Source organism: Fistularia commersonii, chromosome 20 (assembly GCF_037954325.1).
Source record: "Fistularia commersonii isolate RoL2024-O1a breed Wild chromosome 20, RoL_Fcom_v1.0, whole genome shotgun sequence".
Taxonomy (NCBI): Eukaryota; Metazoa; Chordata; class Actinopteri; order Syngnathiformes; family Fistulariidae; genus Fistularia; species Fistularia commersonii.
The window spans coordinates 14,046,056-14,062,010 of NC_141303.1; the positions used below are offsets into that span (position 1 = coordinate 14,046,056).

The 15,955-nt window shown below is 38.1% G+C and overlaps 1 protein-coding gene across 6 annotated transcripts in view; it reads left to right on the plus strand.

Moving 5' to 3' along the window:
• dnmt3aa (DNA (cytosine-5-)-methyltransferase 3 alpha a) overlaps positions 1–10,239 on the plus strand; it is a 45,359-nt gene extending 35,120 nt beyond the window's left edge. For 2 of the 6 annotated variants that reach the window (XM_086166631.1, XM_086166636.1), the window contains 13 exons: positions 159–302; positions 499–543; positions 941–1,020; positions 4,793–4,905; positions 6,013–6,196; positions 6,920–7,004; positions 7,114–7,259; positions 7,418–7,508; positions 7,630–7,778; positions 8,244–8,329; positions 8,621–8,690; positions 9,064–9,182; positions 9,950–10,239. In XM_086166631.1, coding sequence (XP_086022757.1) covers positions 159–302; positions 499–543; positions 941–1,020; positions 4,793–4,905; positions 6,013–6,196; positions 6,920–7,004; positions 7,114–7,259; positions 7,418–7,508; positions 7,630–7,778; positions 8,244–8,329; positions 8,621–8,690; positions 9,064–9,182; positions 9,950–10,091 — 1,454 coding nt within the window. In that variant the 3' untranslated portion in view covers positions 10,092–10,239. The remainder of the gene's footprint in view (positions 1–158; positions 303–498; positions 544–940; positions 1,021–4,792; positions 4,906–6,012; positions 6,197–6,919; positions 7,005–7,113; positions 7,260–7,417; positions 7,509–7,629; positions 7,779–8,243; positions 8,330–8,620; positions 8,691–9,063; positions 9,183–9,949) is intronic. The other 4 variants (XM_086166635.1, XM_086166637.1, XM_086166633.1 and 1 more) reach the window with 3 other exon arrangements.
• Positions 10,240–15,955: the final 5,716 nt, after the last annotated feature.

Sequence of the window (15,955 nt, forward strand, 5' to 3'; positions counted from 1 at the left end):
CAATCCGCGGATTAACCACAGTGCCCCCGGATATAACTGCAATGCGCGCATCACTAATTCACTTTCTTACAACACCATCGGACAGGTGAATGTAGATGTATGGAAATCATGTGCCTTTTGCTTAAAAAAGAGTTCATTGTATTTCCTAATTTTTATAGAGGAGCAAAATCCATATAAGGAAGTTTACCCAGAGATGTGGGCCGAACCTGAGGCTGCGTATACACCTCCTCCTGCCAAGAAACCCCGCAAGAACTCTGCAGAGAAAACAAAGCTCAGAGAGGTGATTGATGAAGGGACTAGAGGTAAACATAACCGCACGCACTAATTGTGACTTGCTGTTTGGAGACAACCTTCTTACAGTACAACTTTTAAAAGACCTTTAGATGGACAAAGGAATCCATTTATTTAGTCCTATTAAAAGCTCTTATGCTTTCTCTTCATACTATGTGGAAATTATTTAATTGAACAAAAATCATGTGCTGCTGTTCTTTGTTCCAGAAAGACTCATTCAGGATATTAAAAAAAAGACCAGGAACATAGAAGGTTGGTGTCGCTAAGATCATTAGATCTATTCTAATTGCTACAGGACAGTTATTAAATGAATGCTTTGTTTAAAAAAAACGCAAATGTACTGTATATGATATGGCCTCTGTAAATATGTGCCGTGAGTATTTTGCTATTTAATAACAATTGTTTTGCAAATTGTTATATCAATCAAAAGCAATTTTCTAACCAAGAACTGTTCCTCTCATTTTGGAAATTGTGTTTTTTAATTTTCAAAGCATTTTTCCAAATGAGTTGTGCACTTTAAAATAATTAGAATTTTCATTTTACGTATGAATCAATCATTAAATTGCCCTAAAGAACATAGGACTAGTCTTAGTGTTAGTGTAATCCAACATTGTGAGCATAACTTTGACCCCTGTTTTGTTTTTTTCAGACATTTGTATCTCCTGTGGAAGCCTCAATGTTTCTTTGGAGCATCCTCTCTTCATAGGAGCAATGTGCCAGGGTTGCAAAGTAAGATAGAAGTCAATGTACTCAGCTAATAAAATGGTGATAATAAACCAATCATACTATATAGTTTCAGAATGCAGCCTCAGGGTGGCACGGACCAGTGTCTCCCTGAGCCGGTCCCAAGCCCGGATAAATGCAGAGGGTTGCATCAGGAAGGGCATCCAGCGTAAAACTTTTGCCAAAACCAAACACGCAAATCAATTGTAATAGCCAGTTCAAATCGGATTGGTTGAGGCCAGGGTTAACAGCGACCTCCATTGGTACCGATAACCTACAGGGAACGAATGGAAACTGGGCTACAGAAGGTCAAAGACGGAGAGGAGGAAAGCTTGTTTGGAAGCAAAGAGAGAAGAGGAATAGCAAGAGTCTTGGACAGAGATTAGGAACTTTGAATATTGGGACTATGACAGGAAAAGGTAGAGAGTTGGTTAACATTATGCATAGAAGGAAGGTGGATATACTGTGTGTCCAGGAGACCAGGTGGAAAGGTAGTAAGGCTAGAAGCTTAGAAGCAGGCTTTAAGTTGTACTATCATGGTACTGACAGGAAGAAAAATTGAGTAGGCGTTATCTTGAAGGAGGAGTTTGTTAGGAACTGTTTTGGAGGTGAAAAGAATGTCAGATAGTTATGAGTCTGAAATTGGAAATTGAAGGTGTGATGCTCAATGTTGTTAGTGGCTATGCCCCGCAGGTGGGATGTGAGTTTGAGGAGGAGTAGTAGTTGGCAATGAGTTAGATGAAGTGATGCAGAATATCCCCAGAGATGAGAGTGGTAATTGGTGCAGACTTGAATGGGCATGTTGGTGCAGGTAATTGAGGGGATGAGGAAGTGATGGGCAGATTTGGTATACAGGATAGGAATGCAGCGGGACAGATGGTGGTATATTTTGCAAAAAGGATGGAAATGGCTGTAATGAAGACCTTTTTTCCAGAAAAGACAGGAACATAGGGTGACTTAGAAGTGCGGAGGTAGGAACATGCAGATAGACCTGAAACCTGAAAGAGATCAGTGACTGCAAAGTAGTTGTAAGTGAGAGTGTAACCAGACAGCATAGGATGGTGGTTTGTAGGATGACTCTGGTGACAAGGAAGATCAAGAGGACAAAAGCAGAGCAGAGGATTTAGTGATGGTAGCTGAAAGGGAGGAGTGTTGTATAGTTTCCAGGAGGAGTTGAGAAAGGCTCTTGGTGGTCAAGGAGAGCTTCCAGATGATTGGACAACTAATGCTAGTGCTATCAAGGAGACAAGTAGGAGAGCCCTTGCTGTGTCATCTGGAAGGAAAGTAGATAAGGAGACTTGGTGGTGGAATGAGGAAGTGCAGGAGTATAGACAGAGAAAGTGGTTAGCAAGGAAGAAGTAGGACAGTGACAGGACTGAAGAGAACAAACAGGAGTACAGGGAGATACAACGTAAGGTAAAGATAGAGGTAGCAAAGGCAAAACAAAGTTTGTACGATGACCTGTATTCTCAACTGAATAGTAAGGAGGGAAAGAACGATCCATACAGGTTGGCGAAACAGAGAGATAAAGATGGAAAGGCTGTATAACAGGTCCAGGTGATTAAGGATAGAAAGGTAAATGTATTGACAGACGCTAGAAGAGTGATTGGAAGGTGGAAAGAGTACTTTCAAGAGCTGATGAATGTGGAAAATGAAAGAGAGACAAGGGTAAAAGACGTGACTATTGTAGACCACAAAGTAGCAGAGATTAGTAAAAGTGAAGTGAGGAAGGTATTGAAGAGGATGAAGAGTGGAAAGGCAGTTTGTCTCCATTCTTCAGGCAACTTCTCACTCTCTAAGATCCTGTTGAATAATCTAGTCAGAAACTCAACCACTGCCTCTCCTAGACACTTCCACACCTCCACAGGTATATCATCAGGACCAAGTGTGATGGTGCCCATTTTTCAGAATAAACGGGATGTGCAGAATTGCGGCAACTATAGAGAGATGAAGTTGATGAGCCACACAATGAAGTTATAGGAAAGCATAGTGGAAACTAGACTGAGAGCAGAAGTCAGCATTTGTGAACAGTGGTATGGCTTCATGCCGAGGAAGAGTACTACAGATGCAGTATTTGCTTTGAGAATGCGAACAGAGAAGTGCAGAGAAGGCCAGAGGGAGCTGCATTGGGTTTTCGTAGACCTAGAAAAAACATATGACAGGGTGCCAAGAGAGGAACTCTGGTATTGTATGAGGAAGACTGGAGTGGCAGAGAAGTATGTTAGACTGGTGCAGGACATGTATGCTAGCTGTGAGACAGTGGTGTAGTGTGCTGTAGGGGTAACAGAGAAGTTCAAGGTGGAGGTTGGACTCCATCAGGGATCAGCTGTGAGCCCCTTCTTGTTTGCAGTGGTGATGGACAGGCTGACAGATGAGGTTAGACAGGAATCTCCATGGACCATGATGTTTGCAGGTGATATTGTGATCTGTAGTGAGAGCAGAGAGCAGTTTGAGGAAAATCTATAGAGGTGGAGGTATGTGCAGGAAAGGAGAGGAATGAAAGTTAGGAGCAGCAAGACAGAGTATATCTGCGTGAATGTAACATGGGGTCAACAGTCCAGAGCAACAGAGAGTGTGGAAAAGAGGTAAAGACATGGGTTCAAGCAGTTGGAAAGGGTGGAGAAAAGGGTCAAGGGTGCTATGAGATAGAAGACTATCAGCCAGAATGAAAGGAAAGGTGTACAAGACAGTGGTGAGACCAGCGATGCTGTTCTAGAAACAGTTCCAGTGATAAAAAGACAGGTGTCAGAGCCAGAGGTCACAGAGATGAAGATGCTAAGGTTCTCTTTGCGAGTGACCAGGATGGATAGGATCAGGACATGAGTCTATCAGAGGGACGGCTCATGTTAGATGTTTTGGAGAGAAGGTCAGAGAAGCCAGACTGAGATGGTTCGGTCATGTACAGAGGAGGGAGAGTGAATATATTGGTAGACGGATGCTGGAATTGGAGCTGCCAGGCAGGAGGTCTCGAGGAAGACCAAGGAGCAGATTTATGGACGTAGTGAGAGAGGATATGAAGGTAGTTGGTGTGAGAGAGGAAGATACGGAGAAAAAGGTTAGATGGAGATGGTTGATTTGCTGTGGGGACCCCTGAAGGGAAAGCCGAAAGGCGAAAAAGATACTATATAGTTTCAGAAACTCATTTTTGTAATTCAATATACAGGCAATACACATTTGTAGTATATGTCACAATGTAATACATCTTTAATCAATATTTTGATATGATATTTATTTAGCAGAGGAGCTAGCAGACTTTATGTAGCTTTTAATTCGTTCATTTCGTTTTGTCACCAATACACTCCAGTCGGTGCAAGAAGTCATTTTTGTTTAGATTCATGCCAAAGAAACACAATGCAAATCAGAGGTGAAAACGCAACAAAAAACACTAAAATTATACAAACATAATAGATTTTGTTAGTCACTATAAATCCTTAATATAGATCCTCACATGGTGTAGCAGTTAGAGCTTACTCCTGGTATCCAGTAAGTACTTACCTATCAAAAGACAAATTTTATTGATTTGTATCATATCTCTTCCTATAAAGTGATAAGATTTTAAATATCTTATGGATAGACTAGAAGTAAGCTGATCATTACCTGTAGATGTAAATTCAGTTCTACGCACAGCTGCTCTCTAATGGACAAAAGATGTTTAGCTACCTGACCCCAGTACATTTTTTACACTGGTACTTGTTGATCCTGCCCTCCTGAACTTAAAATTTAAAGACACACACAAAAAAAATTAAGTGACAAACTTCTCATGGCTCTTTTTTGGCAGAACTCCTTCCTTGAGTGTGCCTACCAGTATGACGATGATGGTTACCAGTCCTACTGCACCATCTGCTGTGGAGGAAGGGAAGTGCTCATGTGTGGCAATAACAACTGCTGTCGGTCAGTAGATATGTAGATATTTTGCTCATTGCTTACTTTGAGCCTATCTTTACTTCTAATTCTGCCGTCAGGGTTATAGTGGGAGGGGGGACTTGAGTCTGCATTTGTTTTTTGCTTTTTTCAATTATATTGTACTGTCTGCATTGCATGTGACCCAGATCTGATACAATTTGCCGCTAAAAGGATGCGCACACATTTTGTGGCGTTATCTTTAGCTGAGTTTGTATGTATTAATGTAGCACTTAATTCCAACAGCTTTTGTTGTCATATTGCTATCTAGTCAAATTAAAAGATAAATGTACAGTCAGCAATCTAGTTGAAATGCAGCAGGCAGTGGAAATCAGGAACACAGATAAATGATGATTAAGTCAAAGACCTAAAAGCTAATTCAATTTATAATATACACACACTTACAATCTTTTATAGATTTTTAGTTTAAAAGTTTTTGGTTATTCTCATGGTGGAAGGTGTCTTGTTTGAAATGAAGAAAACCAGATATTTTCTAAATATGCCTGCCATTGGACCAAAATAAGACAATGCTTCATCTATTTCCTTGACCCAGCCATGATTAAACAGCATTTAACTCAGTATCTAAATATAGTTTTTGTCCACAAATCCACAGTGCTATTGAAGCAGGAGAGCTTATTTTATGAAGAAAACAAAAAAAAAAATTTTAATTGTTATTTTGTTTTTATACCTACAGTACTTATTTCATAGGTCTATTGAAATATCAGCTTATACCACACCCAGCACATTCTGGAATACCCAAATTCAAATTAGATACAAAGTAAGTTTAAAATTCTTAAGCATTTTGAATTGTTTTGCCAGACAACATTGGAAAGGCTTTGACTGGCTTGATTTTTCTTCCCCATATATACCATATTACCTAAGACAAAGAATTGGAATAAGGAATTATTGTTGAAAAATTCCTTCCTTGTTTTAAGGGGCCTTTAAAAGTCACGTCAAAGAATGAAAGTCCATTGATATCGCAGATATAAGCGGCGCGTAAATACTTTCACTGAATTATATAATGCTAAGTAATAATTGTAAATACAAAATTAGATGGATGTCTAAATATCTGTTCCGTGTATTTGTGCGTGCTCACAGATGTTTCTGTGTGGAGTGTGTTGATCTATTGGTCGGGGCTGGTTCAGCAGTCGCGGCCATTAAAGAAGACCCATGGAACTGCTATATGTGCGGCCCTCGAAACACCTATGGATTACTAAGGCGAAGAGACGACTGGCCTTGTAGACTGCAGCATTTCTTTGCCAACAACCATGAACAGGAATTCGTAAGTCTGTTTCTGTTTTTAATCCCAGGTTTATAAAACAAAAGACAATATGCTGCTGAATGTGGAACCATTTGCAAAATCTTTTTAGATTGCTTCTCCCCCTGACACCCTCACAACAGTTCATCAAATTTCTACTTGATGACCATGAGTGCAATGAAGGCAGTTATTTCTCTGATGCTTTGGAGTAACATTTTTTTACAAGATGTAATAAATGGTGTTTTACTGTCACTAGAATCTTTTTCTCAAACTAGCATTAATATATCCCACTTCCTCATACCTATTTTTGCATCTCATCAACATTATCCATGCAATAATTAAATTTTTCTATCTTTATTTTTACATCCTCCAGGACATTTATTCATTATGTCTTATTTTTTTACTAACCTCATCCCCTATTCTGCACCTGCTAATTCTATGACCATTCTCTGCACAAGGCATTTCTGTTGTTTCTCTTTTATATTTTTTCATATTTTCTTTTTTTTCTGTTGTTTATATTGTACATAGCCTTGTTCATTTGTGTGAACCCCATTTTTTTCCCCATTTTTTTTTCCATTATTACTATTTGCATACTTTTTTATATGCTGTGATGCTGCCATAACCATTGAATTTCCCCATTGTAGTATCAATAAAGTCTGTCTTATCTTGTCATAGTAATTCCCATCAGATGCCCCATGATTTGTTCAAGTGGTGCACGACTGAATTTAATTCATTCTTGTCTTTTAGGAACCAGCCAAGTTATATCCTCCAATTGCAGCAGAAAAAAGGCAACCAATCAGGGTTTTATCTCTGTTTGATGGCATTGCTACAGGTGTGAGCATGCTGGCATGCATATGTGTATTTTCAGTTTTGTTTTCAAAAAGATTTATTTGTGTTGCTTTTTGCTCATATTTTCAAAAAAATTTTACACTTTCTTTTAGGTCTCTTGGTATTAAAAGATTTGGGCATCCAGGTTGACAAGTATGTGGCATCCGAGGTGTGTGAAGACTCCATTACTGTTGGCATGGTTCGGCATCAGGGACGCATCATGTATGTGGGTGATGTACGCAATGTAACTCATAAACATGTAAGTAAAATTCTCCTACTTACAGTTTAAATCCTGTGCAATTTGAGGGTGTTTGCATGTAATATTGGTATGTTCCTATCACACAAGATGCCTTGAATGCCAAATATAAAGTAGTAATAGTAACTCTTCTGTTGTCTCGTGCTATGTTTTGCCATCAGATCGAAGACTGGGGACCTTTTGACTTAGTGATTGGAGGAAGTCCATGCAATGACCTCTCAATAGTCAACCCTGCACGGAAGGGACTATATGGTTGGAATGGTTCTTAAATCATGTTTCTGTTGTTAAAAAATACAAAGAAATAATGTCGGGACTTAAAATTTCAACAATAATCTAATGACATATTAAATGGATGGATGATATTTGCCCACAGAGGGAACTGGGCGGTTGTTTTTTGAGTTCTACCGTCTGCTCCATGAGGCTCGACCCAAACCAGGCGATGAGCGGCCCTTCTTCTGGCTGTTCGAGAATGTGGTTGCCATGGGAGTCAGTGACAAGCGCGACATCTCACGCTTTTTAGAGGTGGGATGAACTATCACCAAAACAAGACCTGAATCACACAAATGTCATAGACATTTTGGCCCAAGTTTTTTTGTATAAAAAAGCTTTAGGTATTTTTGAAATGGAAATAAGGTTGTTTCATACGATAAATGAAAAAGGTTAATTTACTGTTTTCCTATTTTTACAAAACAAACTTTGATGCTGTAACGATGCCGAACATCTTCTACTTTTTTATTTGTCACCCTTATTCATTTGATCAAATGACTGGTCACACGGAACTGTCTGAAAAGCCCCCCAAAATGCAATTTTTAAATGTGTAAATCAATATTTATATTTCAGTAAATGGCCCTATTTTAATTTAGAGGCAGTCAAGAATATCTCAAGTCACATCCTAGCCATCAGAGAGTAACCTAGAGTAAGATATTGGAAAGAGTCTTGTTCTCAAAAAGTAAACAACAAAGCAGCTAACCTACTTTTTCTGTTCAGTGTAACCCAGTGATGATTGATGCCAAAGAGGTATCTGCTGCTCACCGAGCTCGATATTTCTGGGGAAACCTGCCAGGCATGTCCAGGTGACACACATGCTTATATTACAATAATATGAATCAAAACTCAACATCTAATCCAGATTTTTCATGTTTTAACTTAGTAAAATCTTGGTAAAATGGACCTGATTTTTTTCTCTTTAAGACATTTCACCTATCATCCTCGAGGCGTCTTCAAAACTGAAGAAGCTTCTCAGATGACATTTGTCAAGGATAAAATTTGACAAGGATTAACCATGATCTGAATTAGTTAGAACCTCTATAGACATGTTTTAACTGGTTTTACTTAATTTCTTACCAATAATGTGGTGATGACAGGCCGCTGACACCCATGTCAAATGACAGGCTTGACCTACAAGAGTGCCTCGAACATGGCCGCACAGCTAAGGTATCTGAATGTGTAATTAAAATTGCGTGTGTGTGGGTGTGTGTGTGTGCTTGTGTGCATGTGCACGTGTGTGCGTTTGCGTGTGTGCCTGTCTGTCTGTCTGTCCGTCCGTCTGTCTACATGTACATTTCTTTGTTGTTAACACACTCGTTGTAATGCAGTATTTTGTCTTTCACACTACTTGTTAGAAGAGATTCAGGTCAGCTGTTATTTTCAAATGTGATAATTAAACTCGTCTTGTTGCTACTTTCCCCCAATACCATCTATTATAAAATGACTTCTCTCAAGGAGAATAGCAGTAGAATTAAAAAAAGGTATGTGTGTGTCCATCTGTGTGTCCATCTGTGTGTTTGGTTCTGGACGCTGATTCTAGTTTGAGAAGTTGCGCACGATAACGACTCGCTCCAACTCTGTGAAGCAGGGGAAAGATGAGCATTTTCCTGTCTACATGGACAACAAGGAGGACATTCTCTGGTGTACTGAAATGGAAAGGTAATGTTTCCGTGTTTTTGTATGTGTTTTAAGTTTTCAAAATGTAAGCATCAAAAATTTTGATTTTTAATACAAGCAAGGAGGTTGTGTTAGTAACCCTTTCTAAAATTTTATTTGTAATCAGAGATGCTCAATCTAATATTATACTGGAAGAACAGATATTTTTAATAACACCACTGGACACAAATGATTACTTTTATGCATTATTTTTATTGGCAGTTTTTTCTTTAACATTTTACAGTTTCAGTTAGCCCTCAGTTCAGGATAATATCACCAGTCCTTCCCGATAGCAGAAGTCCCTTCTCAAACTAAAATATCTTGTCTGTTGACATTTTTTCACCTATTACATTTGCCTTTTTCTGGACAGGGAAACAATTTTACTCAGTGTACATTTGACAATAAATATTTTGAATGTTTGGTGATACTGACAATGCCTGCCGCAGAATGGCTTACCCATGTGGCTTAATTACAGATTAACATTCTTTTTCTAAACCCAGTCATGTGGAATATGTTTAATATGCACATTTAATTTTTAATTTAACTACAAATGTAAACAAAAAACATCAAGATAGTTTTGAAGTTCTTCATTGAAAATAGCGTATCCTGTATGATCAAGCTCCAGAACACGGTTGTAGTAAGGATTAACTTTGTTGCATTGCCCTGTTTCGAAGTCAACATGTCTGTTCTAAAATTAAGGGCCCGCTAACTAGTCTATTTTTTTTTTACTTCAACTTATTTCATCAAAAGTTGTCCCCACGTGTCTCCAGGGTCTTTGGCTTCCCCGTCCATTACACTGATGTGTCCAACATGAGTCGTCTGGCCAGGCAAAGGCTGCTGGGACGTTCCTGGAGTGTCCCTGTCATCAGACACCTCTTCGCCCCACTCAAGGAGTATTTTGCCTGCAATTAGTCACACATCAAATCTTTCTCTCTCTTTCTCTCGCTCTCTCACACTCTATGTCTCTGTCCCTGTTTTTCTCTCACACACTCTCAAACTCAAAATGTATGACACAAAAACCAACATGAAACAGAAAAGCAGATAATACTCACAGAATACATGAAGCTTGTACATGAAGGTTGGCTGACGCAGAATGACCCAATTGACCACACTCATCCACACACAAACAGGTGGATTGCTTCTGTACTGTATATCTTTACACAAACACACACACACAAACACACACGCACACAAACACACAGACAAACTTCCTGTCCGACCTTGAAACTGATGTCGTCTGGCTTTACTACGTTGTAGTAGCTAGAGATCAAACGTCCACGGGATGCAAAACTGACACACTCAAGTTCTTGTTTTTAATTTATCTCTGAATACATCAACACAATGAACCATAATACTTAGCTCTGTATTCATGTGTAGTGACAGTACAATGACCTCACATATACAAACACACCAGCCATAATCTGTGGTGCTGGCAAGGCAGTGATTGAACCGAAAGGTACCACTAATACCACGCCTCTACAGGTCTCGGTGCTCTTGGAGACTAAACAGTCTCTGTTTGTTTCAGTCGCAGCTCTTTTATGTCTCAAGTTAAACCAAATGCTTTATAACCAGGTGTTCAGGTGAAACCAAGCGAGAAAGATAACAGAAGCGAAAATTTGGCCGGCCACTCCAGTAAACCTTGATAATGTGTGATTTTGTTGCACATACCGAACACCTAACTTATTGTGCAGAAAACACTTGAGAGCATTAAAAAAATCATCCAAATTTTCAAGATCTTAAATGAAACTTAATCAAATTTATAGACGGAAGAGCTATTGATGAACTCATAATCTCAGGAGGTGAGTTTAATGAGCTGAGTCAAAGAAATAATCAGACTTCAGACAGACTTCTTGCAGTATTAATTAAGCCTAATGGAAATATTTTAAGCCAAGTTCATATTTCCTTGGAGTTACAAACTGTGAATGTGAATGTGCCTTGCTAAAGATCACTAGATCATACGATATTAGATAATAAAAATCAAGATCAAATTGTACAGGATAACTAACTGCAACAGTTTCTCCCATGCCAACAATGCTTCCTAGATGATAGCAAAAACTGTCAGTTGTGAGTCAGTTATTTTTAACTAATACAGCATGGTCCTCTCTTATTCTATATTTCATGCCATACCCATTTAAATGTACAGCGTCATTGGCATTTTAGTTGTTAAAACCTTCATATGCCATTTGGTTTACACATGATGTGCACTTTCTGCATTTTTTTTTTTTTTATTTGACATATTTTTTATTCTTTGCATGTGAGTTTTGCAGTGATTGTATTTGAAGAATAGCTGAACTTCGGTGATGATTTACACTATCTTTTCGAAGTTTACGCCTTTGCTAATGCTATTTTAACGTTTTGCGACACATTTTTATAGTTGTACTAGCACTGTCGTATTACATCTGTTATTCCAAATAATGTGATGTTGTTTTGTCTGATAGTAACTACTTTGGCTGCTACGTAGGCCTTACAAGAGGAAATAGGATGCTACAGTTTAATCTGACATTGTAATGTGGTAAGATTATCTCCCTAAATAGTTTCTTGAGACTTAATCAAATAGACATGATTCATTGTAAGTGACATGCATTTTTGTTTTGTAAAAGACTGGTCTGTTAAGAAATAGTCTCTTGATGATGCAAAGTAACCTGGTTGAATTTGTTGTGGATTGCTTTGTCTTGAGCTTTGTCTTTAAGACACACAGTGTCCTGCCTTCTTTTGTTACATAAGTTAGAGGAGTGACAAGTAACTAACATAATCAAGAATGTCAGTAATCAGTTATTTACTGTAGTGTTGAGCTCCGTAGCTGATAAATCAGTTTGTTATGTTGCAGTTTTACTTTGTGAAACTCACGGTCAATGAATCTGCGCTCAAAGTAATTGCATTGATAACGCATAATCTGAAAGCTGGATGAGATGTTGTGGTGGCTTTGTGATGCGTCCTCCACATCCACTCTTTTCAGTTCCTGAACTTGATCCCAAAAAATCTGAATTTCCTCCGGCTCTCTACAGTGTGCGGTTAAAATATGAACGGCCTGGACCTTACTCCGTGAGTTTTAACCCATCTGGGAAGATTATTTCTGCCTCCACAGCAGCACCGCTCCTGAGAAATACAAAAGTAAATAGTCATCTACATAAGTTTTACATGTAAAAATTTTACAAATTAAGGATTAATTGTTACATTTCCAATTACATCACAGGCTCTCTTGTGTCTCTGCCCAATGTTGCACTGGTTTGTTCAGATAAAGGTGCAAGGCTAACTGATGTGGTTACCCCAGATCGGCCCCCAATTTTCTGAATTGGATGCAAAATGTTGTCTAGTTAAAGCAGCGACATACACTGAAACCAGAGGCTGGCCTTCACTCTGTAGGCACTATGGTTTTCTACTTCCTAAGACTGAAACAGATAGCGCTGTATAAATAATAGATTTTTGCTTACTTCATGCAAAGAGACTTAAGGGACTTTTCAATGCTGGGATAAAGTGAGACCTTCTACGATCTTAAAATAGTCAGGCGAAGAAAAGAAATGGTCATCAAGTGTATAGCATAAAAATATAATCAAATCTTGTTGAGATTATTATATTCCAATAATGGTTCAAAATGTTGCTTTGAACCAGTTTGTTTATTTAAACAGTGCTATCTTTTGTGAAACCTTTCAGTCTGGTGCTTTTGGTCCTCAGTCGACCATTTTTTTCCAGGAAACCTTCCAATCCTCTGACCTTCCTCAGATACCAGCCAAAAAAACTGGACACATGCAGCTTAAAATGCTGATGCTCCCATGCATAAAAAGTCAGAAAAAGAATGAAAAACTGCAAAACCAGCAGGTTTACGTCCATCAAGTTTACTCTCCGTTTATACAGCCACCATTCAGGTGCTTTTTCAACCAACCTTCAGGTGCTTTTTAAATTCTGCTCTTTTTTACAGTGCTATTGCAGGTTATACACACATTTGCTCACACACACACACACACACACGCACACACACACAAACACACACACGCACAGACATACATTTGCTGGAAACAGTATTAACTTTAATGATTCTCTTGACTCCTTTCGCAAAACATGTCATCCGTTCAAATTCATACACAGTGTTTGTGCCGGTCACCTGTTGCCACAATGGCACTGCTGGGTGTGACATCACCCTGCGCCGCCTGGTGCTCCCAATCTCCCACCATCCACCTACCCCAGCCCCAGTGCTGCATGTCAATCTGTCAGTGTAATCTCTGATTCCATGTTAGATTAGGGAGTAATGATGATAATAATAATGACAAAAGTAATCTGTTATTGTGTGTGTGTACTGTTCCAGGTCGGTCCTCAGTTCAGTTCAGTCTCAGCCTAGAGAGGGGAGAGAGGCTAAAGAGCATATATTACAGTTAGCATAGTGACTTGTTCTATTGTATTCAAGGATGTCCGAAGAAATAGTGGAACCAATTGAGGGACAGGACACTCTCAAACATGAGATGAGTTGAAATAACACCAGATGCGACAATACATCAGTTGCAAAACTGCTTCAGTTTGCAATTTTTTTAACAGCTCTCTGGTCTGGTTGGCATTGCATCTTACAACATTCCTGAGGTGATGCAGAATGACAAGAAGACCGAGAAAAAACAGCACAAGGCTGCTATGGAACAACTTCAGCTTGCTTTTTGTTCAACCTAATAGCAAGGCTCTAGAGGCAGTGATGTTGATTGCTCACCTCCTCCACAGCCGTTTCATCAGACTTAATTTAGTCATGATTAAGAACTTTTCCTTTTGCACCGTGCTGATATAAATGATTGCATTTGTTTGTAAAACGCCTTGTCAAATAACCATCGGGCTATCATTAACTTTTGTGTGGACATTTGGTCACCAAAAGCAAGAAACAAACAAAAACATGAAAAATCACAAGGTCAAAATATTAATTAATTCAGGACTAAGGAAAGTATAAAAACATTCAATCCAGTTAGTTATTGGAGTAGTGCTGGATTTTGTGCTACACAGGAAATGTCAGCATACGATTGCACTAAATGTGATGACTCCAATAGCTATTGCTATAGCATCCTATTTATCGATACTGATATTTTTTTGTGACAGATATGGGTATTGGTCCAAAGATCTAGTATAGATTTGGATTAATCCAAATTAATCATGAAATATGCTAATCAAGTAGCATGCCTCCTTCTGACTCATACCTTGATCTTGAAAATTTAAATGCGTTTACCCTGGTAGACCTTGTAATACATAAGAAACTGTACAGGTTTGTTTTGTCTATAGTTGTTTATTTGCACTAATACAAACGGACAGATAAACATACAAATAATGATGAAAGGTTGATGTGCAGTGTGAAGCACAAAAGGTCTTGCTAATGCTATGACAAAAAAATGATAATATTGACAGCAAATCCCTTTTATATGTCCTCTGTTAAAGATTTACGAACAAATAATCATGAAATTATTAGCATCTGTAGGATTATATATACTATTTGAATGAGACAAAATTAACCAATCTTATTTACAATTCATGTTGTATATAAAATTGTATAACTATAAACACTGATAAAAATTTTATTCAGTTTGATTCAAGGATGTTCTTATCAGCATAACAACCAGAATCTTTTTTTCCTTTGGGCTTCTCTTTTGGGGTCACCACAGTGAATAATCTGCCCAAAGTATCACTGGATAGATATTCCTGCTGCTTCGTCTTAGACGCATAGTCAAAAAAGAGTACTGAAATCAGTACTGACATATTTTCATCTGGACAAAACTGGTGTGATTTTAACCGTCTGTTTGAGAGTGTGGTTGGACTAAAGCAGGGGGAAAAGCAAGCAGTATTTTGATTGACACCTGTCAGCTGTTAGCAATAGATGATGTAGTGATGGTGTTTCTGTTCACCTATCAACAGCTCTTAGGCTGAGGTATGCGCTGTTTTTAGCACTGATACAATCATACAAACAAAACACTGTTCTTAACTCAGAGCGAGTGATGCTCAAGTGCAGATACATTCACAACACCTATAATAACTACAACATTTGCAGCGCATTCAGACACTCATCTCATGGACTAAATGAAAGATGAGCTTTTAGGAAAGGAGGAATTGGTGGTGTTTCAAAAGGTGCTAAAATTGTATCTGAAATAAAAAAATATATATATTGTTCGGGGTAAAATCAAGTTTGTCTTTACAATGACTGTATTTAAGTTTGTCGTAGTAATGAAAAGGCACTATTATTATTTTACTCTTGTATGAGTATGAAATAATTAAAAAAGGCATTTTAACTTTGTACTTGAACAATGTAAGAAATTATCCGTGAATAAAAAAGGACTTTCTTGTGATTTAGCCCAAAAGCTCTGTGTGATTTACTGAATGCCAGGTCGTTTTTTCTTCATAGGCCCAGTTCTCATTTCAAAAATTATCTCCAGAGACATTGTAAAGAAAAAAAAAAGTCTCTGTCTTGTTTTTCCATTTTCAAACTAAGTGTTACATTTTATTTTAGTCTCATTGTTTTTATTGTTAGCTCCTTTATCATTTCCACTGTAAAGCTTTGCAGTGTCAAATGACTATATATACAGGACTCTCGCAGAGAATTAGAATATTGTGATAAAGCTCTTTATCTTCTGTAATGCAATTACAAAGACAAATATGTCATACATTCTGGATTCATTACAAATCGACTGAAATATTGCAAGCTTTTAATTATTTCAATATTGCTGATTATGGCTTACATCTTAAGAAAACTCAAAAATCCTATTTCAAAATATTAGAATATCATGAAAAAGTAATTTTTGTTTTTTAATTGCAATACAGAC